Consider the following 26,202-nt stretch of genomic DNA (forward strand, 5'->3'; position numbering starts at 1 on the left):
GAGGGCGCCAGAGAGGCAGAGGGGAAGAGGAGACGGCTAATTAAATACAAACAAACAGGAGCAGGGAAGAGAAACAGGGGAACAGGTGCGAGCGAGGCTGCAGTGTGCGTCGAGCAGTTCATGCACGAGATCCACGTCTGATGACACTGATGACTGGTGACCGGTGGGACTGTGGAAACATTCTACTGAACCTCATCTGCATGAACGTGTGTGCGTGTGTGTGAGCTCCGCTTGCATTCAGAAGGTCACGGGTTCAGTTCCAAGCCAGAGGCTTTTCTCCAGGGAGTGTGAATGTTCTCCCCGTGTCTGTGTGGGTTCTCTCCAGGTACTGCAGTCTGAAGGCACGAAGGTTACCCTGATTGCAGCATAGGTGGAGGTGTTGAGACTGATTTAGTAAAATTATTATTTTTTGCAATTACAAACGGCTAAATTTAAGTAAAATTGTTAAGGATTGGAATATGTTTTTTGCATGATGAATAAATTTGGATATAATTTAAGTTTAATTTAAAAATTGCCCTCACACCTGTGATGAACAGCGCTTGATTGTGGGACGGGGCTGGGGTGTGGTTGTATTTTCTGTTTGTTTCACGTGCTGCGGTTGGTGGAAGAAGAAGCTTTTGTTTGAAGAAAATAAATCCTCAGTAAATTCGACAAACAGTTTTTGAGATTTTATCAGGAGGATTCTGAGGAAATGGAAAAAGACCATTTGCAGAATTTGCATCCACTAGTCCAGTGCAAAGGAACCAGGCTGCCAAGCCCAAGGCAATGTTTTTAATGGACATCGCAATGATAATCTTTTGTCTGTTCTCTTTCTACAACAACACAACAACTGTTTCCACCAGATGTGCATTTCTGTCTTTTGCAAAAAAACAGGGCAATACATATATATATATATGCACATATATGCACATTCAACACCTTTTGGTGGCTGAAACAAGCAGACACAAGTTCACTATGTCAGGATTCATCGAGCTGAGCCGTTCCACTTTCCATTTGTCTGCATTAGCTTTTTTCCCCCCCAACAAAAAACAACAAGCGAAGCTGCAAAGCCGAACAGATTTATCGATCACCGTCCCACTGGCCCAGTCACATCTTTTTCCACTCAGAACCCCCTGGACAGGATCAGCTGTAGGGAACGTATACACAGGGTGGGAATAGAAACCCGGTAGTGATTGGGTTGATTAGTTTCACAGGACATGGGAGCGGCCCCCCCCGCCCGATCTACCGACACCCTCCAAACAGGATAAAGCTCCTGCAACATCTCCGCAGGTGACCAAACAGGTCTGTAGCTTGCAGCTTTATTTCCTTTTAATCCTTTTTAACTGAGACACTTGTCCCCGCTTCTCTGCAGCCTCCCCTTCCCTCTGGTCTTTAGCCTTTCATTCCCTCCTTAATTTGTCTTTCGGAGTTCAACCCAGAGCGCCGCGTGTTCACGCCAGCAGCGTGCCGCGGGGCAGCCAGTCAGGTAGCATTAATCTCCACGCATCAAACTGTGGTGCTGGGAAAAATAGTTCATTAAAGAGGCTGGGACAGGCTTGCAACCTGCGGCGAGAGAAGAAAACGACGCACCAGCGAGAGCATTTCACCTCCTTGCAAACAAACACTTCACCAAGACCACAGTGAGCTGAGGCCCAAAGCAATTCAGCAGTTAATTACATGGCGCCGATTACATTTACATTTATATTAAAGGACTAATAGATCGGAACGACAGCCGGCCTTCTAATGAGCTGTCTAATGACACAGCGCACACTCTATTTCCTTGTCGGATTCTGCCAGTGTTACGTGGCGTTTAGGTGACCAGTTGACTGTTCAATCCTGATAAATAGGACAAATCTCCAGCACGGTGACACAAGTCATTACTCAACATCATTACCGTCCCCCCACCTCCCCAACTGTGTTTATTTGTTTCAGCACTTTGGGCCAATGACGAGGCATATTGCGGCCGACTCTGATTGAAATGGAGTTTATTATTTTTAGGATTTTTTTCGGAATGCGATTTGCGCTGAAAAACGTCAAAATTATAATCCATCACAAATGCTGCTAAACTGTGAAGCTTCTCTACTCAATTGTCTCAATTTAATATCAAGATTTATTGGATGTCATCTGTTTGGAGACAAGTGACAAGCATTTTAGGGAAATTGACTTCCATGAGCGAGGAGATTATAAAAAGATAAACTGCGGCACAATTTAAAAATAAAATCTGGATTGAATTTTCTCTCAGTTTTAGAAGAAAAGAATCCCAATTTTATGACAGTAACAAGATGTTCCACTCACTCACGCACTCATAGAACTTGTCAGGCCTTTTCACACTGCACTGCTTTCCACTGATGTCTGGTCTGGGTTTTATAAAGCCTGCGCAGCCAGAGCACCAGGTGTTCACTCGCTGGTGCGATGCATTCTGTTCTGCAGCCAAAACGTCGGAACAACAGGTTCTGCCTGGGCGCTCTCATGAGAACGAGTTCAGGTTACGCAAGATCTCCTCTACATGTAAGGAGGGAATAAAATCAGCCAGGGAAAACAAAAGAAGGGTGACGCTGGTGTGATGATGCAACAACGCAAATCAGTCAGCGTCATCGCAGGCTTCATCAGAGACGCTTAAAGATGTTCTTCATAAATGACGACATCTGATAAATTACGTCTCTGACACACCTTTGGCCTGAGATCTCACATGTGAGATTATTCAGATGAATAAAACCTCTGTTCGTCTCCGTTTCAAGGGCCACGATGACCTTTTCAAACTCAGTCTCACATATGAAATATTTATCTTTGTCTTATTTCAGTGTTCCGGCGCTAAGAATGAGAGAATGTGTCCTCTAAATTCCCCTTTCAAGCGTCTACAGCAGAAACCTCGCCAATTGATCCCATTTACACTAAAAACAGACTTGCACATCATCCAGTGAAGGACATCACAGGTCCCACATTAGACCCACTTTTATCCTGGACTACAAGGGACCAGCCGCATTCGATCAATTACCCAGTGGCTGTATAGACGCCACCTTCCCAGCATTGGGAAGGATCAAAACCACAGCAGCCGTCAGGGCAGAACAAACAGCTGGCTGGGCTTGACGTCAGTGACCAGAACTGTGTGTTTCAGCAAGAAGAAGTAAAGGAGGGACTTTGCAGAGACACCACTGTTCCAAAAACATTTGAGGGAGGGTTTTTAATTAGGCTGGGTGTCATTTAAACAACCTAATTTTGCATGCGGCTGTTAACTGGACAGTCCTGCCTGATGAATGTCTCAATCTGAAGGCAATGTGGGTTACGAGGAGCACCAACTCGGTACAGGAGGCCGAGCTGCGCGCGCGACCGCCCGCCCGAGCAACACCAGACATCAGCTGATCTGCCCGGCTGCACAGTATCCATGACAACACCGTCTCCAGGGAGGTTGGCATGACAACAGCGGTGGGCGAGAAGTGACAGGGGAGAGCGGGAGGGGTGGAGGAGGAGGAGGGGTGAGAGGAGGGGGAGGAGTGAGAGGAGTGGGAGGAGTGGAAAGAGGGGGAGAGGGAAGAGACGGCAAAGGAAGGAGGAAAAAAAAAGAAGGGCGAGATGAGTCACTGATGCAGATTCTCCTGCGGAGCAGAACGCGGGAAGATGATCTCATTGCCACTGCACGGTCATCAGACGGGCCTTAAATCCCGCTGTAGACGGCTGCAGGCTGCTCACTTTACATCACCGGCCATCTATCAGGCTGCCGCCGCAGCCGCCACCGGCTCCTCGCTGGTTCCACAGGCCTGCAGGAGCAGGAGGGGGTTGAAGGCAGCCAGCAGGACGACTGTGGTTTTAGCTTCTGACCGCTAATCAACCAGCAGCCAACGGCTGTCCCTTCAGTCTGACCTCCTCCTCCTCCACCACCGCTGATAGATAAGACAGCGCTCTGTCACACAACGATAGAAAACACTTGTCCAAGTCTGCTGACATTAGGTTCCCTCCCACTGGCAGGAAGCACGGCCGTGTTTATTAAAGCGCACGTCCTCCTCCACTGCTGCAATGTCACAGTCACACAGGCTCAAACTGGGCTTCGTTGCAATAATATGTAACTGTAGCTCAGGAGGTAGAGTGGGTTGTCCAATGGTTGGTGGTTCAAATCCCTGTCTGTCGTGGTGTCCCTGGGCAGGACACTTAACCCTAAACTGCTCCCAATAGGGCTGGCAGCGCCTTGCATGGCAGCAGCCACCCATTGGTGCGTGAGTGTGTGAGTGAATGGGTGAATGCTATATAAGTGCAGTCCATTTACCATTTTAATGCAATGATTTTTAGGACAGGGGTTTCCCCGGGCTTAGTAGACACATGAGAGGGTGAACCAGGGATCTGGTTGTGTGTGTGTCTGGATTGTGTAACATACAGGACATTTACAGGAGCTTATGTGTCAGTGTGAAACCTCCACGGTGGCCCCCTGTCCTGCGACACTGATGTCTCCCCATATGTCTGCGTCACGTGATCGGGCTTCTTTCAAACTGTGTTTGTGTGTGTGTGTGTGTGTGTGAGAGACAGTGTCGCCACACCGTCTTACGAGCACGGTTGAGGACACTTCACTGCCGACATACACATGAAGCTGCCACGGTGCAAAAATGACAGTAACTGTCATTTTTTTTAGGGTTTAGGAAAATCCCCTGGGGTATTAATAAAATTAATATTTCACGGAACTGCAACTGCGAACAAAAAGGATGGTGTCTCTTGTCTCTCTTGTCTCTATTCCTGTCCCAGATATTAGCACTGTGATAACCAATCAACACTATGGTGCTTTAGGGAGCGTCCTCTTTTGTTAGCGTAACTGGCAGTGTTATTCATTGTGGAGTTACTCGAGTGTGCAGGATGAGATTTACTCTCATACCAATGGTAATTCCGCGTAAGTGATTCTCGTGGCACTGTGATTCACCCATCCGGACTCGAATCAGCGATTCAGAGCTTCTTTTTTTTTTTTTTATCTGACGTAATCTACATAAAAATGCTGTGGAAAAGGAGCAGTGTTCCGTACGTTGTAGAGGGGGATGCTCTTCATGGCCAGGAAATGCTTCTGGGGGTCCATCTTGTACAGGTGGCGGTCGGTGATGAGCACAGCGCGGTCCTCCACCTTGTGGAAATGGTTGATCTGGGGTGAAAACAAAGCAGCTCATTAGTCCCGCCTGCACGTGCACACACACACACACACACACACGCAGTCACTTGTGTGTGTGTTCAAATGTGCGCCGACAGATGCACGCCACCATGTGTCCGGGCGGTATTTTACCTTCCGCACGTTGCAGGAGAAGAGAACCCGCATGAATTTGTCTTTGCGCTGCAGCTCGCTGGCCACCAGCGAGAAGGCTGAGGCTCGGTCAGGGTTGTCCCGCTTCTGTCAGCGTCAATAAGAAGAAAAGAGATGCGGCCGTGTTTAACCTCACGGACGCTCCCGGCTGAACGCGACCCAAGCCTGCTGACTTTCGCCACATATCAACATAGCAATGTTTTCACAATTATCTTTTTTTTTTAAAACAAATTATGTGTGTTTTTTATGTATGGAGACAAAATCTGAAATATAAAAACAGCAAGAAGCCAATTTGTGGCCAGTTGTTTGCCAGACGTCTAATGGGCAAGAAGTCCTGGCGCTTCTGACGGTTGCTGGGCAACCTGGCAAAAATAACGGAGCCTATTTTTACCACTCAAAAATGTCTTTTGCAGGCCGCAGCAGTTAAAATGTCTCCCAAATCTATTGGATTCATTTCATACATCCATCTGGAAAAGAGCCCAGGGAGAACATTTGGGAGCAAAACAAACAAACAATGCTGCAGTGGGTAACAGCACACGGTCCTGGCGAGCCACAGTGTTTGGCTAAACTCTTCTTGAAGCCAGTTAGCAGCGAGGGGAGAAACCTTTAACGTCTTTTTCCTCCTCTTTGTTGTCCTGTTTTGTGAAACCTGTCACTCCTGCAGCATCAATGCTGACGTCTCAGACAGCAGCCGCTGTTTACAAGCTCACAGCCACTTTTTTTTCCGCCTTTGTCCACTTGCGAGGCTTTTTAAGCAAAGACTGTATCTTTCCTCGTTGCATTTGAGAACATGCTGAACTGGTTCATTAATGCTAAAACTGGAGTTTTATTTTAAGATGGATGAGCAGGACTTTGGACCTGAACTCTTAGCGATCCATAGCAGAGTTAGAATTTCAGATAGTTTTAGTAAATATTTCAGCAGTTGGCTATTTTTAATACACAAGATCTGGCGGTACAGCAGTTGTTTCTGTTTCATGAGTGAAAAACAATCCATCACACTCACCAGGTAGTTTCCTTCCCAAGCCCTTAGCAGTCCCATGTCGGCCCGGTGGCCCTTCAGGGCTTCCAGAGTAGCTACCTTGGCCCTGACCTGCAGCGCCTCCTCTGGAGAGAGTCGTTTGATCAGGGTCCAAGCCCACCACCTGGAGGGGGGGACGCATCAAAACACACACACAAAGACACACACAGAGAAAAAGTCAGAGCAGGAAAATCGACTTTTTCTTTGTGCACAAGGTTGTTTCACTCACACGTCCTGACAGTCAACATTAATTTCCAAAGAAGCGTTTTTTTTTTTTTTTCCCTTAACCAGCTTTAAACCGAAGCGAAACAAACAAGAAGACGTTGGGGATGAAAGGAGGTGAACAGTCTTTGATGGAGGAAAGGCAAAAAAAAAAAAAAAATCAATGCACAGTGAGAGCTCCGGGCTCAAGGAAACAAGTGTAAGTGTCTTCAAACGGACGCATCTGGACGAGAAATAACACCTGAGGCAAAACGTTTCCTTGGCACTGATCTGCTTTTGAATCAGGAAATTTAAAACGCTGATTTTCTTCAAAGACAGCAGATTGAAAGGCTCGAAAGGAAGCCCTCCCACTGCTATTTTTGCAATTACATAATAGAATATACACTAACGGTTAAAAAGCATTTTCCCAGGACGTTTTTCACCCCAATAAAACTAAGATCTACGAAACAATATTTTCTATGAGCACTGCAATAATTCCATGAGCACTGTAGCACTTTATTACACTGTGCGTCTTTGGTGTCGTTGTGTTTCTTAGTCCATCTTAGCACAACTCCAACCTTGCTCTGGTCTTGGCATTACTGCACCTCTATCTCAATTATCAATTATTATTTTATATAATATGACCCTTGTGTCCTTTTTATGTGTTTTTTTAATGGTTCTTAACATCAGGCCAGAGGACTGTGGTTGAAAACTAGCCTCTGGCTAACACCGACACACTGACAGGAATGTAACAGGAATGTAAATGAATGTGCATTGTCCTCTTCAAATAAAATAAAAATAAATAAAAATATAAATTTGGTGGATGTGGACTGATGAGGAACCTGCTGTGGATGCTCCTGAGCGCCTCCTCAAACTTGCGCAGGACTTTCGGGGGCGTGGGCCACTTCACGTGCCGGCCGTAGTCCTTCATGGAGGCCACGTTCTTGAAGCGCCTGTTGACCTCACGGATGTACGACTTCACCTTGTAGCGGCGGTACGCCCGCAGGATGACGAGGGCTGCCTTCATCCGCCGGTAGCGCATGCGAGCTAACGCTCCTCGCCACACCTGGAGAGAGACAGTGCAGCTAGTTAGTGGGAGTAATGAGTATTGTTGGTTTCTTAAAGTTTTTTCAATTCCAACCTCAAGGAGGTCTTCAGTCTGGATCAGGAGGCCCAGGAAATGGCAAAAGAAGAACCTAGTTTTCTTCAACAGCTCTGCTATAACTATGTTATAGTCTTAGTGAAGGACTATAAAGCCTGACTCCATGTTTTTTTAAGCATTAAGCAAAACACCAAGAACTAGGATTTTTTTTATATCAAGCTAAAAGCAGGATATGCTGAGAAAATATCAAATATTAAAACATTTCCTATTCATAATTGTGCAAAAGCAGAATTATTTCCACTTGTGTTCTATTTACTTATTGCATCACTTGAAGAAAAGGCTAAATAAAGAAACGCCCATGTAACCAAATCCAGTCTGAGTGGAACATTACATCCCATAAAACAGGAAATGGGACCCAGCAGAGCCATAAACCCTGTTTTGATGCATTAACACCCTTCCAGTATTTTTTCATGATCGCTGGTTTGTTATTTTAAAAAGAGGACTGAAAAACATTTTAACCTGAAACATGCATTAAAATTGCAGCTGCCACTAAGTCATCATAATAAATATTATTCAAAGTTTTGAATTATTTTTTTGAGCGAGCAATAAAAAAGAAGGCGGACAGAGTTTCCGATGCAACAACCAGCTTAGTGTTAATCTGTAAATGAGCCTCTCAGCTCTAACAGCAACCTTGTCTCCTCCACGCTGCACTGTCCCTGATACATAATGGGCTTACAAGTACATATTCATCGCTGGTGGGTGGTTGGAGGGATCAATAAATGACCAAACATGCTCCCAAACAGCCTTAACGTTATTATTTATAGTCTGTTTTGCTTCAGTGAATTAGGAAGAGCAGAAATAAATGACCCAGTGTGAACCCTCTGAGGCAAAGAAATCAAGTACAAACAACTTAATATATGTGAGATCACATTTCCCTGTAGGAGAAAAGGATATTTATAGTATTCCAAATGGGTTTTTATTCTACTCTCAGCTTGAACAGAACTGCAGATTCTGCTGATGTCAAGAAAAGAGAAAAAAAAGAAAAAGAAAAACAGTGACTAACCAACAGCCTCAGTGATCTTACTCACAAACAAAACACTGACGCAGACGCAGCTCTTTGAGTTATCGGTGTGACATAGTGGGCGGCTAATGAACCTCGCACTCATAACAACCATGGCAAGTCACACATTTCAAAACCGATATATTAGTATCAAGGTAATTAATTTGTCACAAAAGATTATTTCTAAGCTTCTGTGGTGAGTTGCTGCTTTGAATGCAGCCGCATTCTAATGTGTTAATAATACCGCCCTTGAACATTCAGTTTATTTATATATTCACTTAGCTTTGGGGGTGGGACCGTGAGGACTATTAAATAATGATTAGACTACAGAATGATATTTCAATACTTAAATGTGTTTTATATTAATATACTGTAGAAATGTGTTTTTGAAAAATGTATTGCGTTCAATATATACAATAATTTTTTTGTTTATTTACATGTCTTATGTCTTCCAATTATTGCATCACTCTAACTGTGCATTAAGTGATACATTTCATCATGATAACGTCTCTCTTGTATTTCTTTGCTGCAAATAGTCACAAACATGTATTATATCATCATATTTTAAATATTTTGTAAGGTATTGATTGCATAAGTAGAATATACAATATTATACTGTATTATCAGAAAGAATCTCTATGTGTGTACATGTATATACTGTATATGTGTATGGAATGAAGTGTCTTCTTCACGCGACACGCTGGCTGATGCCTCCTCCGCTGGGCTCAGATGAGATGCTGCGAGCGCCGCAGCCAAATGGCGCACGTGGGCCTTTGCCAGAGCCGCCGCTGTGTTTGTCGTGGCAACAAATCACTAATAAGATGGCGAGTGGCAGAGGCTGCGGGCGAAAGGAGCACAGAGGAAACAAACTACACGGACACAAAGCGGCAATGAGTCAGATAACGGAGGAAATAAAACTTCTTGGCCTGCCGGAGGCTTGTTACGGCGTGAGGCAGGTGCCCGGCAGGTGCCCGGCAGGTGCCCGGCAGGCGCACGGAGGGCAGCGGGAGGTTTTAGGAGCGCCGGCCGTCTGGGCCTCTGCTGCCGAGCTCGCCGAGACGACACCCCTGGGGGACGAGGATAAATCAGGCCAATAACGAGGCGGCGCTCCTCCCTGACGTTCTGCCCGCCCCCCTCCCCCACCCACACCTTCCTCTCCCGGCCAATAAAACCATGTGATCATCCCTTAAGAGAGTCGGCCCTCATGGAGCCTGACCTCGGCAGGATTTACGAGCTCATCAAAGCCAGATTGGGGGATCTGTGATGGCAACAAAGCGAGACAGATTGCGGGGGCCTTATTTTGATTTGCGAGCGTGTTGGCGCTGATTGAGACGCACGTTGGGCGAAAGCTGGATGAGTTAAAAGGCAACTGGTGAGAGCTTCTCTTCAGACGCAGAGCTGGAAGAAGGTGGTGGCGGCGTGAAATCATTTGAAATCGTTTGAAGGTTTGTAGGACGTTTTCACGTGACCAAAGCAGGTGCTAAAATATTTGGTTTAGTTTAGTTTAAAAAAAAAAAAAAAAAAGACCGTAAATTTTATAGCCCTAAACAGACAACAGACTGACTGTGTCAATACGGTGTTGAACAAAAAGAGCAAAATTAAGTTCAGAATAAAACCTGAGAGAAAAGACACATTAATTATTATTTGGTCCAGTTTATTGGGCCCACATTCATTGTCTGGAAGTAAAGTTCAGGCTAAAGCTAAACTGGTTGCAGCATCCAGATGTATTTATTCTTCTCAGTAAATTAACCTAGTAGGCAATGTACAAAACTCATGTTTTCTTTCTCAGAACACTCACTGAGGAGTATAACAATTTATTCAATCGATTCAGCAAACTGCCTCTAATCATTCCTGGACGTGTATAATAAATAAGCAGACATGAAAAATCTGGACGTTTGAATTCAGAAAGTCTGCAGTCTGCAGGTGGTGAACTGTTTATTTCACCCGCAGCCATAGATTCAACATAAAAACACTCCCACCACTTCTGACATTCTTGTCACCTTGAGGCAAAAAAAGAAAAAAAAAAGACTCCATTCCGACATGGAAAGACAGATAGGCCACGTCCAGACCATCGACACACTCGGCTGCAGCTCACTGCTGAGTGCCTGACTTTCCACATCCTCTGGGGATATCGAGCTGCTTTTCCACTGACATGCTGGCTGCACACGGTGGGCGGAGGGAGGCGGAATCAGAGGGGCGTGACTCAGTCCGGTGAGGGAGGTGGTGTGTGTGTGTGTGTGTGTGTGTGTGTGTGTGTGATGCATTGGTACAGGCTGTCACAGAGGAGGGGGGAGGGCGGGCACAAGAACATGCCAGCAGTCGTTATGATGAATCAATAAGGCGCTCTGATGATGGCGCTAAGCAGAGGCTCACTGTCTTCCCTTCCCTCTTTGTTTTCAGCATCGCGCCCTGCTAAATGTCTTAGCACCCTGCTAGTGCAGTGTACAGTCATGTGACATGGGTCTGACTCAAAATTTTCATCAGGAGAGGCGCTCATTAGAGTTGCCAAGTGATCAGCTCGGAATGGTTCATCCATCAATTAGATGGGACAGGAGCCAATAGAGTGGGAGACCAGTGGCGACAGTTTCAAGGGACACCCTCAAAGGACACGCAAGGCAAGCAGCCGGCAGAACGCAACACTGCAACGCTAGCAGTTCTGGAACGGGGATCAATTTTTAATTTTTTTCCTAAAATCCTTGTCTCCACAGCACCCCTACTGGTCAAAGACTCAATATTTGTGGTCAATACACAAATACCCCAGAGCAATGTCAGGATAAACAGTAGCACTGTTCTTTACACAAACACCTATTGAGGAATGCACACACAATGACTGCTAATGCTAATAAGAATCAACCACCTTTTAAAAAACATCTTGCAACTTGCATTTTTAAATATTTTTGCCGTGTATTCTTTTTTACTTGGGATGCAACGTATCAAAATATCAAGGTATGATGTCACTTCAGGAGGAAAATGATATTTAAAAATAACAAACAAAGAATTACCATATTTTACAGCATAATTGTAACTACTAAACAGTGCCATGGATGTGTATTATATATCAGCATCTTATTTTCCTTTAATCTTTGACACAGCAAAACCTTCAGATCACATTTGGCTCTAATCGCTATCATTTTGATGACCTCGGTTTTATAAAACTGGTGTTTAGTGACAGTTTCTCGCTACTTTGTCAGAGAGAAGGGGGTAGCGCCAGCGATTCAATATTTCGGACAAATATCACATTTCAAGCACAGCCAGAACAATAGCCAACTCTGACTCTGAACCCCAAGCTAGACTCAATGACGAGGGGAGGAAGGAAACTTCTCTGAATTGTGGCTTCGTTGCAGGCTGTTTGTGTTGTGTTGCGTTGTGTTGTGTTGTGTTGTGCAGTTCTCCACGCAGAGTGAACTGTGATGGCAGTTGGTGGGAAGGGCAGTACAGTGGGTGCTGAACACAAAAACCTGTTGTCGGCTGAGTCACAGGATCTGCGGCGACAAGATGAGTGAAGGGAATCCAGGGACACAAAGAGGAAGATTTCGCCTTCACAGAGAAGAGCGGGGAAACATTATCCTCCATTCCAAAAAAAAATAAATCCAGTGGTGTGATCTTAACATGAGGAGTTGAGCCATGCTCCTTTGATCTGCTGCCGCGGAGATGATCGCTTCACGGTGATTGCTTAAACGCTTTTTTTCCTCTCTTTCTTTTTTTCTATTTAATGCTCAGAGGCGAATCCGAGGATTAGAGACGGCGTTTGTGCCGAGGTTGAGCAGGCGCCACACACAGATACCTCGGATCCTTCCGCCCATTGTTTTTTTCTCTCTCTCGTAACTGGACATATTCCACTGCCTCCCCAAATGAGCTCTCCACTGGGGAACGCAACGTGTAAGGGCTTCTGTCCGATGCGGACGTCCTCCTCTTAGCTCGGCTGAACCCCTGACGAGGCTGCGCCGCGAAAGGGCCGACGCGGCGCGAACGCAACACAGTCCGACAGCTACGCAGCGGAGAGCGGCGTGTCAGTGCTTTGGAAGCAATTAAGGCAGCAGCTCCAGATACATGTTGGTTGTGCTGGGTGGGGGAGGTGGAAGGGGAGGCGGTGGGGGGCTGACTCTCTTGTCTCTGCGACTGTGCCGACAAGTGCCGACACTTAATGTGATGCGGATGGCTGAGCTTCGATTTATGAAATATTCATTCTAAGACAGAGGGGAAGGCGGGGGCAGGGCAGCCTGTGCATTATTCATGATAATCTGTATCTATATGTTGGGCTCGTGGGTTTTTTATGGCGCCGGCATGAAGAGGGAGGAGGTGCAGCGGCAGCAGGAGCGTTCAGGGGTAATGGAGTCGAGCTCGGACGCTATAAATTCCAGGTCGGCCGTGATTGAGCGGCCGGCAGGGAGATGAGGAGGCGTAAAGGATTAAATGGAGCTGTGAAGACGCCTCCTCCTCCTCCTCTTCCTCCTCCTCCTCCTTCTTCTTCTCCTGCCCCCAATCCCTCGCTACAGCCACTCCTCCTCCTCCTCCTCCTCCTCTTCAAAGTAGCAGCATTCAGAGCAGTTTCAGGGTCAAATTGAAGGTGCAGCCAAAGAAAAATATGTTTTTTCACGGTTTTTTGTGTGTGTGTTGTGTGTGTTGAGGCAGAACGAGCATCTCTCTCACAGCTCGGTGGGAGTTTTGAGCCTGAGCCCCGGTGGCAGTCGCAGCGCCGGGGCACCGGCCGGTGTGCCAGGTGATGATAAGGGGATTTCTTTGGCACGCTGAGGCTGCAACATGTCCCAGAGTGCGTGAGTCAGCGTGTGCGTGCACGTGCGTGCGTGCATGGCCTCGGCGTAGACAGAGGTTAAGACTAAATAAATATCCCTCCCCCTCCCCCTCCATCCCCCTTCAATGCATCGCCGCCTCTGCTTGTTTGGGCTGAAAAAGCAGCGTCTCTTGGGGGAGGGGCCTTTCCTTTGGTTATGGAGGCTGCTAATCCAGGGACATACAAGATAGAACCCTCCCCCGAGGGAGCAGCGGAAGGACGTGCGCATGTGGTGCGTCAGCAGGAGGAGCCTGCTGAGGGTCGGGCCCCGATCGATGGCGGCAGGGTCGGCCGAGTGATCCATCATCGACGGGGACTCAGGGATTGAAGCGCGAGCTTTCATGGCTGTGGAGGAATTCACCCACACTGTTTTGTTGATGGGTTGATCACATGGTGCGCCACGTGTTCGGATAATAAAATCGCTGATATCTCAAATTGTAATTATTGTGGATCTGTCTTGAAAAGTGTAGTTTCCAGTTGAGAAAAGGGACTTGTGATGAAAACATGAAACTACAGCGAGGTTGACTGGTTGAACGTGACAAACTCTAGGCTCCGCCAATCAGCTCCCGGGTAGTTTTGAAAGGCCTTCACCCAGTTTCAATGCTCTGGGCTCCTCTTCCTGAGAGGCTCGTGAATAAATCTAAAGGATCTGGGCAAAGATCCGTCGGCCGTGTCAGGTTACAGTGTCCCTGGTGTATAAAGCACCTCCTGACAGTTCGGCCTACGCACTCCAATCACCACGAGGCAGTAAACCTCTTACATTGACCCATGAGGCATCCAGTGACGCACAAAGGACTTTCCACCCACCGAGACGCACAAACCGTCATCGATATTCATGGCCAATCGTTCAAAGCACGTCACACTGAGAGGACTATTTTTTTTTGAGAGAGAGATTTGTAGACATTAAGAGGCAAATTTGGTATGCAGAGCTCAATAATAATGTTGATTCTAGTTTCCCAGGTTCTTGAAAAGTAAAAAAGTCAATGGTGAAAAAAACAGCACGACTGACCTTAAAATCCAAATATCCCAGGTTTTGGCTTTAAAGGGTCTAATCAGCTGTTGATATGACTGGCAGACGCTTTTATACAGTGACTTTGTGCTTCAGGTAAATACACAAACATATCCACGCAATAAAGACATAACTTAAGTTTTTAACAGTGAAATCAGCAACTCTGGAATTCCTAGGGTCCACCAGAGGGGTTGCAGCCGTACCTTCTGCAGGAAGAGGACGATTCTCTGCACCATGTCTGCCCGCTGCTCCTCCAGGCTGAAGAGCGTGCGAGGTGTCCGGATGAAGACCTTGGTTTTGCCGTAGGCTGTGTCCTGGCCGAAGCCGCAGCCCTCCAGCAGCTTCTTCACCGCCTCTTTGTCGGAGGGCAGGTCGTGGTTCGGCCATGTGAACTGTGAGATCATCTTGTACCTGCAGCAGAGACGGAGCACAGAACAATGAAGAATCTGCTCTGCTTGTGTACGAAAATAAACGTTTGTTAGCGCTATATATTATTTCAATATGGTACTGGACATGCTAGCTAATGCTTAGCACTACGTCTGTGCAAAATGTTGGTTGTTTGTTGGGACAAATCCCAAGATTAGAAAATCTTAAAGCTCCCCACCAAGTATTCAACTCTGTACTGTAGCGTTAGCATCGTTAAGAGTTAGCTTATTATCACTCATCAACATAAGAAATTGGCGTCTCACTGGAACTGCTGTCCAGTCTTCATGCCACTTCCACAGTATTGTCATTCATTATTGTCAATATAAAGTCATACAATTTTCTCCACAGATCACATAACATGTGAAGTGGGGAGAGAAAATTGGCTCCTGGGATGCTGTAATGGTCGTCTTTATTAATAAAGGAGCTGCTTGCTGCTTGTGAAAGGGTTTAAATCATTGTGTGGTGCACCTGCAGCAGGACCCCTGGGTGGGCAGCCACAGGTCATATTACACACGTGAGGAGCTTTAATGAGTCAAACATGGGACCTTGCTGCTTTTAAAGGCTTTTCCTCAGGCATCAGGTTGCCCCAGGAGCTGTGTACATTCATAACAAGGTAAAAAAAAACACTGCACGAAAGAAAGAAAATGACAACCTTTAAACCGTGTAGTTCAATAAAATTGGTAGAAATAATATTTTAGCGTAAACGACACGAAAAATCATTAATGGAAGCAAAAGTTAAAAAAAAAAAAAAGTTGTAGTCATTTGTGCTCTTGGACTTTGGATAATTAAAAATGGTCCAAAGATGAAAGGTTAGCAGACGGCAACCCTGCCTCATTTCAAAGCTGGTTCACAAGGCCGACTCTGTGATGTAACGCCAAAGTCGACTTGTTGGCGTGTTACGCAAGAAGACTTGTCGCCTAATCCTCCGTTCGCCACCACGGTCTCTAAGAGGACAGCGGGCAAATGTGACAGCTGGGGAATGAGGGCAAACCAGCCACAAGTGTGTGTGTGTCTGTGTGTGTGTGTGTGTGTGTGTCTGGATGAGGACATTCGGAGGAAATGGCAAAAAGTATAGTTGCAAAATGGCAGATAGGCCTCAGATGTCCAACAAATAAAGCAGCAGCAGCAGCAGCTTGGCTAACAGCTGACGAGAGAAGAAGAATTCATAATAAACAGGTGTCCCTCACAGGGGGCCAGAGGAAGCCTCTCTGCACTGACCTCTGCAGGAAACGAGGGTATGTCTGTCTGTAGGCGTAGCCAGCGCGGCGCACTCGGACGTTCTCCAGCAGCCCCAGGTACTCCACCTGGTGGCGGGAGCGCTCCTCCTCGAACAGCAGTGGCGACTTCACGTCGTTGGGCTTGATGCAGCGCACGTAGTACGGTTCCTAGGGGGGCCAACAGGGGGCGACAGAGTGTGAGTGACTGACCTAAAATTTAAAAAAAAATGAGCACAAGCTCCATCTCCAAGAAATCATCTTCCTGTTAGGGTTAGGGTTGGTATTAATGGTTAGGGTTGGAGTTAGGGTATCGGGGTTATGGGGTTGGGATTAGGGCGAGGGTTAGAAGTTGGCGTTGGGGGTAAGGGACAGGGTTAGAGTTGGGAGAGAGGGCGAGAGTGTTGTACCCGATTAGGGTTAGGAGGTTAGAGGGTAAGGGCGTTACGGGGTTAGGAGGTAAGGGTTGGGGTTAGGGGGTTAGGGCGAGAGTGTTGTGCCCCCTTAGGGTTGGGCGTTTGGGGGGGTTAGATGGTCAGATCATGGGGTTAGGGTTGGGGTTAGGGTTGGGGTTAGGGTTGAGGGTTTGGCTGTTGGGATTAGGGTTAGGGTTAAGTCCAGCTCACGTTTTGGAAAGCCCACTAGCTAAGCCCGTGAGTTTGGGTCACCTTGCTGGCCAGGTTCTCCACCAGTGAGATCATGGAGTTTTTGAAAAGCGTTGCGGCCGTCAGCGGTCGCTTGGTGACCTCAGTGATGCTCAGCTTGCCCTCAGGCCACATCTTCTTCAGCACCTGGTTGGAACTGGAGAGGCAGGTTTCACAGTCGACACAAAAAAACTTCAGCTTCTACAGCAGATGCCATGTCACCAAGGGTCTGTGCCTGTTTGTAACTGTGTGTGTGTGTTTCACCTGTTGTACAGCAGCCTCTTAAAATCCTGGAAGAGTGTGTCTTTGTTCTTGTCTATGAACCCGACCACTGAGTACCTTTGAGGAGCAGCACGGCAGGTGTGGATTAGATGATGGATGTGCAATCAATCACAGTGTCATCCTCTAATGTCCTGCCATATGTCATGGTTACTGGCTTGCATCCAATCAACATCTATCTATGAATTGGGCTGATCTTATCCTTAATGTTTTTTTCCTAGAGTTTACTGACCTCCGTCTACATTGTTAATACTTTTAGTTCATGTCAGTTGCTCTAAATATTGAGTATTTTTGAAGCCTCAGATCAATGAAAGTGACAAAACCCAAATTTGAAGAATAACTTAATGCAGGTAATGCAAAAACGTGGCAGTGTTGGGGATAGGAGTTCATAAGTTTTTGGACAATTGATAAGCTATTTATGAAGCCAATAATATATTGATCTTAAGGAATAAGGAACGGATCCATTGTTGCTGGCAGCCATCGCTGATTCTTCTGCTTCTTGTGTGCTTTTCAAATGATACACACAAAAGTATGAGGGGTGTTCTTTTATAGACAGGATCAGCATAAAAACAAATTGTGAAAGTGATGAGCATCAGAGAATCAGGATTAATTTTTTAAACATGAACTCTCTGTGCTCTGAAGGCAGCCTGTTGGAGCGCTGCGATCCGACTCTGAACACAGAGACATGAGGGAGAAGAACCCGAGTCTCTTTTTAAAAAGCTTTTTATAAATAAGAAACAGCTGAAGATACTCACACTACGACCCCTGCATAGTGCCTGATGCGAAAGTCTCGGTCAAACTCCAGGCTCTTGTCAGCGGGCGAGAGCTGCAGGAGAGGGAGAGAGAGAGAGAGGAAGAAAGAGACAGAGAGAGAAATATGGAGAGAGATGACATCATTGTTTCTAATGACCTTGCAGACAGAGAGAGACTGTATTGAAGAAAAACTATTTTTGTGCGTTAGTTGGTTAACACCTCGAAATGCATCGTTCATGCTGTTGAATTTGCTCAGGTCAATCATTCAATTGCAGATAATGCTGAAGCAAAACATTCCAGCTGCACTTTGCTGCCAACTAAAAAAAGACCTTGCAGAAGGTGAAGGTAAACCTCAAGTGTGGGAAGGAAGGCTGCAGTTAGAGCGACACACACTACTTATGACTCAGATAAGTGTGCCAGACAAAATGCTTGTTTTCTAAATGTTTGTTCGGGGGAGCCTCTTTAAAAAAGAAATTAGTAGGTGATTAAACCAGTTTTACTCACAGTGGAGCCAGTCAGCAGCTGCAGGATTTCAATGGATGCAAAAATCTGGTTCTTGCATATATTTGTGGGATACATTTCAAATTTATCTTTAGATGCATAACCTTCATACTACTGTTTTTGGTATTTTTTAAACATTGCGATTTTCATATTTTGCCTTGCAAGTTTGTCTTCAGTGATCTTACAGCCGAGCGACTTTCCATCACACGATAGAAGCAAAAAGTCTGGCAAAATAGTCAAACTTCAAAACACACCAGGACCTTCCACAGCTCTTGTATCACCACTGTCAGTAAATCTAATACTATGAAGGCCACATCACCTAATTTCATCAGTGTGCTGTTCAAGGAAAAAGAGGAGAAAGGAGGAGAGCAGGGGATAGCGGGTCGGGGGGGAACGATGCAATGTAGGGCAAAAGAGGCCAGAGTTGCGTGACAAGAAGACAGGGAGAAAACGTGGAAGTGTGTGATGCTGATTTGTCTGTGGGAGAGTGAGCAGGAAGGCGCATGAATGGAGATGCAGAGAAGTTCCTCTGATGCCAACTCAGCTCCACCAAAGAAACGGGCTGAGAGCAATGGTAAGGAGGAGGAGTGCTCAGCGGAGAGGTGTGCTACATTTTTTACAACAAACTCAGAGAGGCCCAGGGGGATCAGCAGGTTCAAGAAAAATGCTAAATGTAATGTGTCTCTTTGATGCAACCAAGAGATGTCTCTAAATCCCACGGTTACCCATGATGTATCTAGCTTAAGAAGAAATTCTAAAGGACAATAGGATTCCATATATAACAGCAGCAAATCCAGTTCAGTCAACACTCATGTGGACCCAAACCAACGATGAACGATTTAAAAAGGTGGTAGGATGTACCCACTAGCTGCAGTATGAACTAGTGGGTTTGGTGTGTTAGCATGCTAGCCAGCTTCTCAACCACACCTGTTGTCTCCATGTAATCAGCTGGCTAATAATGCTGATTTATTTTCACAACATTGCAGTTCTTTATTAGACACACTGCTGTTGAAATGAGCTCACAGTGTGCACTTGGTTTAACTGTAGCATGTAATATGAATGAAAGCAAGGCAATGACAAGCAGCTAACACCATGAAGCATCTGCAATGACCACTATAAATAAATACCAGTAGGTAGGGTTGCCGCCTCCTAGAATTTCAAATCCGGGACATCTCGGGGGGGGTTCTCAAGTCTGTCGACGGGGGGGCGGGGGAAGTGCGTCCCGTATCAGTTCATTACGGGACAGGTTTTTTAGTTGCCAAATATGGGACAATTTTACAGGAGTAGACCACAGACAGAAATCAAATGAGGTTTTGTCATTTTCCCTAAAAAACGGGACAAATTGTGTCCCGGGAGGGATTTTATTTTTCCCGGGACAGGTGGTGAAAAAAGAGAACAATTCTGGGAAAAACGGGACGGGTGGCAACCCCACCAGTAGGAGACAGGAGTACACGGAGGGGTTTTCCCAATCAGTGCAACATTAGAGGATGTTGCTTGCACTACTGTTAATACATTGCATACAACACTAAGTTATTGCAGTATTCACAGGCAGCATCATAGGGGGATATCAAATGCAGCTCTGCTTTGTGTAATCAGGCCGTGCGGGTGCAGACTGGATGCTGAAGTCAAAGTGTTGCAGCCGCACAGTGGGAGCTATAGTTGAGTTACAGTGGGAGGAGGGTGTGAACAAGAAGACATGAAGCAGCGAATCCAACCTTTAAAACTTTTACAGCCTTTGACCTGCGTGCTATTTCAGTGAGCTCAGCCGAGGCTGGATGGGGTGTTTCTTTGTGAAAAATGCATGAATGAGTCACCGGGGCTTAGTACACTCAGACAGCGAAAGCAAGGGAACAGTCACCACTGGCAGGAACACAATGACGATATTGGAAAAAACAAAAAACAAAAAAATCATCTACATAGAAGAGAGAATTCACCAAAGAGACTGAAGCAATCAATCCACCTCCAATCAGACAGCAAAGTGCCTCCTTGACGGCTGTGAGGGAAATACCTCAGAGAAAACACTGAGGTCTGAACGCCTCCACTAACGTTCTGACAGACCAAGCCACAGACATGGAAAGCTTTGCGGAATGAGTTTCAAAAGAAGTCTATTAACACTTCATGCAAACGGCAGTGGTTACAAAAGTGAAAGAAATCTAGTGGTTGCAATTACCAGAAGAGCAATCTACACAATTTTAGACATAAAATGAGGAAACCGACACGTTGTACAAACAAACAAGCACACACACACACAGTGCATCTGCTGGGAGCTGCCTTGCCCATCATCCATCACAATCAGTCACACACCAGCACTCTCTCTCTCTCTCTCTCTCTCTCTCTCACACACACACACACACACACACACACACACACACACACACACACACACACACACACACACACACACACACACACAATCACACAATCACACCAGCAGCTTTAACATTTGGCTGAAACCCAATCACAGAGGAGGAGCTAATAATAAAGCAGCCAAGATTGTGTGTGTGTGTGTGTGTGTGTGTGTGTATGTGCAGAGATTGAAAGGGAGGGCAAACTGCGAAAAACAAGGTCAAAATAATAAGAAGAGGAAGTGATTGAGGGAGGAGGCACAAGCTAGCGGGTAAGAGAGGTGCACTTTGAATTTCAATCTAGCAGAAATAATGAGCAGAAGGAATGGATAGCATCAGGCCAATGACAGTATTTTTATATGGCTGCACGCACGGCTGTCAGATAAGATGCCCGGATTGAATACTGCCAATGTTATAAATACATATTGAATTCCTTCTAGTGAGGATTCAGAAGACAATGCATCTGTTTTATTTTTCAGCTCTGTACAGTAGACTTCCTGAAGAAGACTTTTTAGACACGGAAAAGAAAAATAATTGGCTCAGGGTGAGCAGTGAAGTATGGAGCGTAAAAACACAATCAAGACAAAGATAGGAGTGATGAGGGAGGAGAGATGACAGTGTGGCAGAAAAGCAGGCATAAAAGGTATGAGGGGAGGGGAGGGAAGGTGAGATGAGAAGGTGGGAGACCCTGACGTAAGTGTATGCCGTTGCTGTGACAGCAAGTGGTTGCAAGTTGCTTTACTGCAAAGTTTTCAGTGATTAACTCTTATTTCTGTTTGCAGAGTAAAGAAAGAAAACATTTGCTAACATCTGCACCAACCTGCTAATGCCTACCAATGCTAGCTCATTATGCCAATATTTCGCAGCTTCAGGGCTAGCTAACTCTACCTACTATCTAACCTCAGCAACAACCAGCTGATGGCCACCAAAGCTGCTGGTAGCGTGTCTACCAACACTTGCCCTAACAAACTGATGTCAGAAAAATAGCCAACCCCTACCAAGACCAGCTAATGTGTTAGCTCAGAGTTGTCGGAGCAGGCTACTGTGTGTTAACTACAATCTGCCTAAAAGAGCTAGGATCTGCCTGAGCTAGCTAATATTAGTATGTAGAATGAACTACTAGTTGCTAATGTCAAGAATCTGATGATGTTCCCCAAGACCTGCTAACAGCTGCCACAGCCACTCTGTATCTGTCACTTTTAGCTCTTGGCTACAACAAGAACATGTGTGTGATGACCAGCGAACACCCACCGCAGCCAAGGGACATCATAGTACTAGGTTAAGTTTGTTTACCACTCATACCTTAACCTTTGGCAGTCCCAATTATTGTCTTATTTAAGTAGCTAAAGTAGCTAAAATAGCTAAAATATGTCCATTAACTACAGTGCAACCCTAAACGAACACCAGTATTCATTTCCTGCCGCCGTCTGCATTTACTTCACACGTTTGTTTTTTAAGTGTATCTTTAAAAGGAGAAAAAAAGAAGAGAAAAATCGACAGCGGCACAACTCGCACAGCTGAAGCAGAGGATGCTGTATCCACGGCTCTTACACACATTCATTAGATGTCTCCTCGTGGAGCTCCTGCTTCTGATGACCCCTTTCACCCGCTTACCAATGTATTCTTGGAGATAGCATCGCCAGCACATGGCCATTTAAAGCCTGACAACACTTTGTGCAAACCTGTGATATGCAATCATACATGTGACAGCAGGCAGCGGACACCCACACACCCGTATACACACACACACACACACACACACACACACACACACACACACACACACACACACACACACACACACACACACACACACACATGCGCGTGCAAATCCCATCTAACTAGCATGCTGCACCTGTCTGCGCCACGTGCTGAGATGAAGCTTCAGAAAAATAATAAATAAAAATAGATGAAGGGAAGAAATGAGAGTATGAAAAGAGAAGCTGAAGAGATAGCGCAGAGAGGCAAGACATGGAGGCAGTGTGTCAGCAAGTGATTAACAGTGGAGGCGGGCAAAGAGGGAGAAGTGCGAAGATGGAATCAGTGAGACAAGGAGGGAGAATGAGGAGGGCGAAGATCCTGCAGATGCAGGAGCTTGGATTTAAAGATGTGGCTGCTAATTCCTGCAGCTGAGTGGAAGACTAATGAAAAAAGACTCAAGTTTGTTTGGCTCTTGATGTTTTTATTTATGATTTTCTTTGCTTAAATATGATTTAAAAATTATAGATATTACACCACATTTTGGGTTTTCCTTTTGATGCAGTGGACTCATATGATGTCTAAAAGTGTTCATACTGCATGGCTGAAGGCAGACCGAGTTAAAGCACTGTCCTGTGGCTCATCAGACTTCAAAGCTTTGAGAGAGAGAGAGAGACAGAGAGAGAGAGAGAGAGGGAGAGAGAGAGAGAGAGGGGGTGAGGGAGAGAGAGAGAGAGTTGTGTCTCACATCTCAAAAAAACAAAACAGACTGACGGAAACTGGCTGCACTGGACATGTGCATCTGTGCATTTGCACAAACCTGTCCTGCAGCGTGAGTGTGCGCCGTGTGCTTTGCTTTAATGAGTGAATGGACGGTGTTGGTCTGTGTGTGTGTGTGTGTGTGTGTGTGTGTGTGAGGGTGGAGGAGGAGGAGGAGGAGGAGGAGGAGGAGGAAGAGGATGTTGGTGCATACAGCTCGTGTTACAGGAACACTCCTGGAATAGATCTCTGACTCACTGTCTTCCATCTGCATCTCTGTGGTGCGTCTCCTCACATCTCAGCACCATCACAGCAGCAGGAACGCTCAATTGTACTTTTATATATGTGTATATATATACATATATATATATATATATATATATATACATATATATGTATGTGTACAGGTATGCAAGAGGCCGACAGAAAATGTACACGTCTTGACGTGGACAGGTGACGCTGACATCCAGAATTGCCTTATGTTTACCCATTCATTACTTAACCAGGGCTGCCTTACTGTATGTCAATGCATTGGGGTATTGTGGCACAAAGGCAATAGCGCCTGTGGCTCGACTGAGGTGCTGATTTTGAGAGAAGCCTTCAGCTCGGCAGTGTTGTTGGGTCTGGTGTCTCCATGGGCCAATTTGACCAGTCAAGCCCGCTATGAACAGGCTCAGCAAGATGAAAGCCATTAAAAACATCCCCATCCAGGGCTGCAGTACAGTACACACACTGTGGCCCAGTGCGGCTGTATCTTCACAAGTGGACCCACTCCTAATGTAGATTTAAATGCTCATCATTAGTGAATGAAAAAAAGGTACGATAGCTGTATTTTATTCCAATTCATGCCAACTGATGCCTTGCACAGCGCGCCTTTAAAAGTAACATTACGTTTGAAAAGAAAAAAAGCCTAGAAAATCTGTCAAGGCAGATGTGCGCACAGCTGCCCACAGAGTGAAGCTTTGATTTGAGGTCCAAAATGACTTTCCCCATGGTGGACACTTGGTGTTCACTAGAGATGCACTGGAGGAGCCTTCCTGTGAGCAGTGTGCATGTCGTCCCTGTGTCTGCGAGGCTCCTCTCACACGTGAGCCCAATTAGAAAGTCTGCGAGTGCTAAAGCTTGTTTGTCTCTGTGTGCATTTCTCCTGCCATAAACTGCAGACTTGTCCACGACGTAACCCCGCCTTCACCTGGACACAGCTGGGATGGACTGTTTATCATAGTCTAATATAGTTATGTACCTGCATTAAACTGGCGGAAGCGTTGCAGGAAGCGGATGTCAGAGGATTTTGGAAAAGAAATATCATCTTTGAACACGAATGAATCATTTACGTATGAATCACATTGGGTTGGATTAACATTTATATCCACCCCCAAAGATCACGGCAACCATTTGGATGTTACAGCACAATGTGCAGCATCACCACCTAAAGACGGTGATGTAAATATTCTACATATTTTTTGTATATTAAAAAGTAAAGCCGGTGCTCCAGATCTGAACAATAGCTCTCCTCCAGTGCATCCTCACCAAATTAGTATTAAATGTGCACTAATCCAACACACACGGTTGTTTTAATCCGTTGAAAGACTCTCCTGGGGTCGGCTGAGAGCAGTTTAGCAGAGCTCCAGACGGCACCTCGAGACACAGAGGAGGAGGTTTCTGGCTGAATATCGACCCATGGTGAAATTATTTCTAGGCAGAGGGAGCTGCATCACCGGAGGCTCCAGGGTGGAGAGGGAGAAGGTCGGCGGGGGGGGGGGGAGCAGAGGGCCGACAGCAGGGGGCGCAATAACGCCATGCACGGTAACAGTTGGATTCATAACAGTGGAAGCACAGAGGAAGATCCTCACTCAGCTTTCCAATGTGCACATTATTCAGAGGCAGGAAATGTTTCTCCCTGCTGCGGCTCCTCCAACTGCATCTGCAGACTGCAGATGTTCCCCGACCGCTTCCGCTTTCCATCATCGATCTTCACACTTCCTCCCCTTCCCGTTTCCCCACCTCATACATTTCTAAACACACCGACGGCGGCTATGCACGACCCCATTGGCTGAGAGTGACATCACTCGTGCGCAAAGTGTCGAGTCAGACCGCCGCCTGAGAGGCCTAAAGCGCAACAGCGCCCTCTTGAGTCCAAACATGGTGTTGCATGCTTTCAAAACAATTATGCGTTCAACATCTGCAGAAACAAACATCTTCAGATCAGCATTCACCACTGACTTCATTAACAAGAGCTGCACATTACTGCCCCTGGTGGTGTCTGGTTGCTACTGGGGTTGATTGTTCAGTCCTCCTTCACATCTATTCATCAATTTAAGAATCATTTAGGAAGTTGTGCCTTGGAGCTAGAACACATTTAACTACAAGAAATTACTCTCAATCAAGATGAACTCCGAACTAAAACCCTTCTTGCCTGGTGTGAGTGTGTGGGGATAAAAGTGTGCCCACCTTGCGGCTGGTGTAGTGGGCGTGCTTGGCCAGTTTGCTGTTGAGTCCTTGCAGGAAAAGTTCGTCTGTGACTTTGCCGACGTTCATGCAGGCCTCGTCCAGCACAGAGAAGATGCCCTTATGCTGCTGCTCCACCAGATCTACGATGATCTGGTTGTTAAAGTAGTCGATCTGACAGCAGAGGGAAAGATGAAATAATAATAAATAGAAAATATTCCATGGGTTAACATCCCTTGCTTGTAGCATTCTTATAGTTGCAGCATTATTGACATGAGATTAAAATGCTTCTAAAAGATTATTCAATCATCAAGTATGGATCAAAATAAATTGAAATACATTTTGCCTAACTCCTACATCATAATATGTTTGTTGAGTTTGAAATCTTATAAATGCATTTTTTTCCTTTCTTTTTTCATTAAATTATAAGTCAAAAAGATTTAAAACATTTTTGGAAATATGTCCTGCATTGAATTTGGAAAAAAACATTTTGAGAAATATGACTGGAAAGGAACAATCATCCAAACCACTACAATGAGGCGGGACTAAAAAAAAACAAAAAACATCCTACATGTTTCCAGGGAATTCCCTCTCGCTGGTACTCTTCCTGTTCCTGCTTCAGCACCAGCTGGATGAAGAGCTGCTGCAGTTTCTCGTTGCAGTAGTTGATGCAGAACTGTTCGAAGCTGCAGGAGACAGCGGCAG

General features: G+C 45.8%; 1 protein-coding gene across 1 annotated transcript in view; it reads right to left on the reverse strand.

Moving 5' to 3' along the window:
- Positions 1-26,202, reverse strand: part of myo1d (myosin 1D) — a 68,349-nt gene that overhangs the window by 20,548 nt on the left and 21,599 nt on the right. The window contains exons 10-20 of the mRNA XM_076034882.1: positions 26,069-26,183; positions 25,501-25,671; positions 17,749-17,819; positions 16,979-17,053; positions 16,739-16,871; positions 16,075-16,241; positions 14,634-14,841; positions 7,310-7,533; positions 6,252-6,390; positions 5,231-5,335; positions 4,979-5,092 (exon numbers count right to left, since the gene is read on the reverse strand). Of these exons, the coding sequence (XP_075890997.1) occupies positions 4,979-5,092; positions 5,231-5,335; positions 6,252-6,390; positions 7,310-7,533; positions 14,634-14,841; positions 16,075-16,241; positions 16,739-16,871; positions 16,979-17,053; positions 17,749-17,819; positions 25,501-25,671; positions 26,069-26,183 (1,522 nt within the window). The remainder of the gene's footprint in view (positions 1-4,978; positions 5,093-5,230; positions 5,336-6,251; positions 6,391-7,309; positions 7,534-14,633; positions 14,842-16,074; positions 16,242-16,738; positions 16,872-16,978; positions 17,054-17,748; positions 17,820-25,500; positions 25,672-26,068; positions 26,184-26,202) is intronic.

Source organism: Nelusetta ayraudi, unplaced genomic scaffold (genome assembly GCF_046127955.1).
Source record: "Nelusetta ayraudi isolate G7.1 ecotype Tasmania unplaced genomic scaffold, CSIRO-AGI_Nayr_v1 ptg000042l, whole genome shotgun sequence".
NCBI classification, from domain to species: Eukaryota; Metazoa; Chordata; class Actinopteri; order Tetraodontiformes; family Monacanthidae; genus Nelusetta; species Nelusetta ayraudi.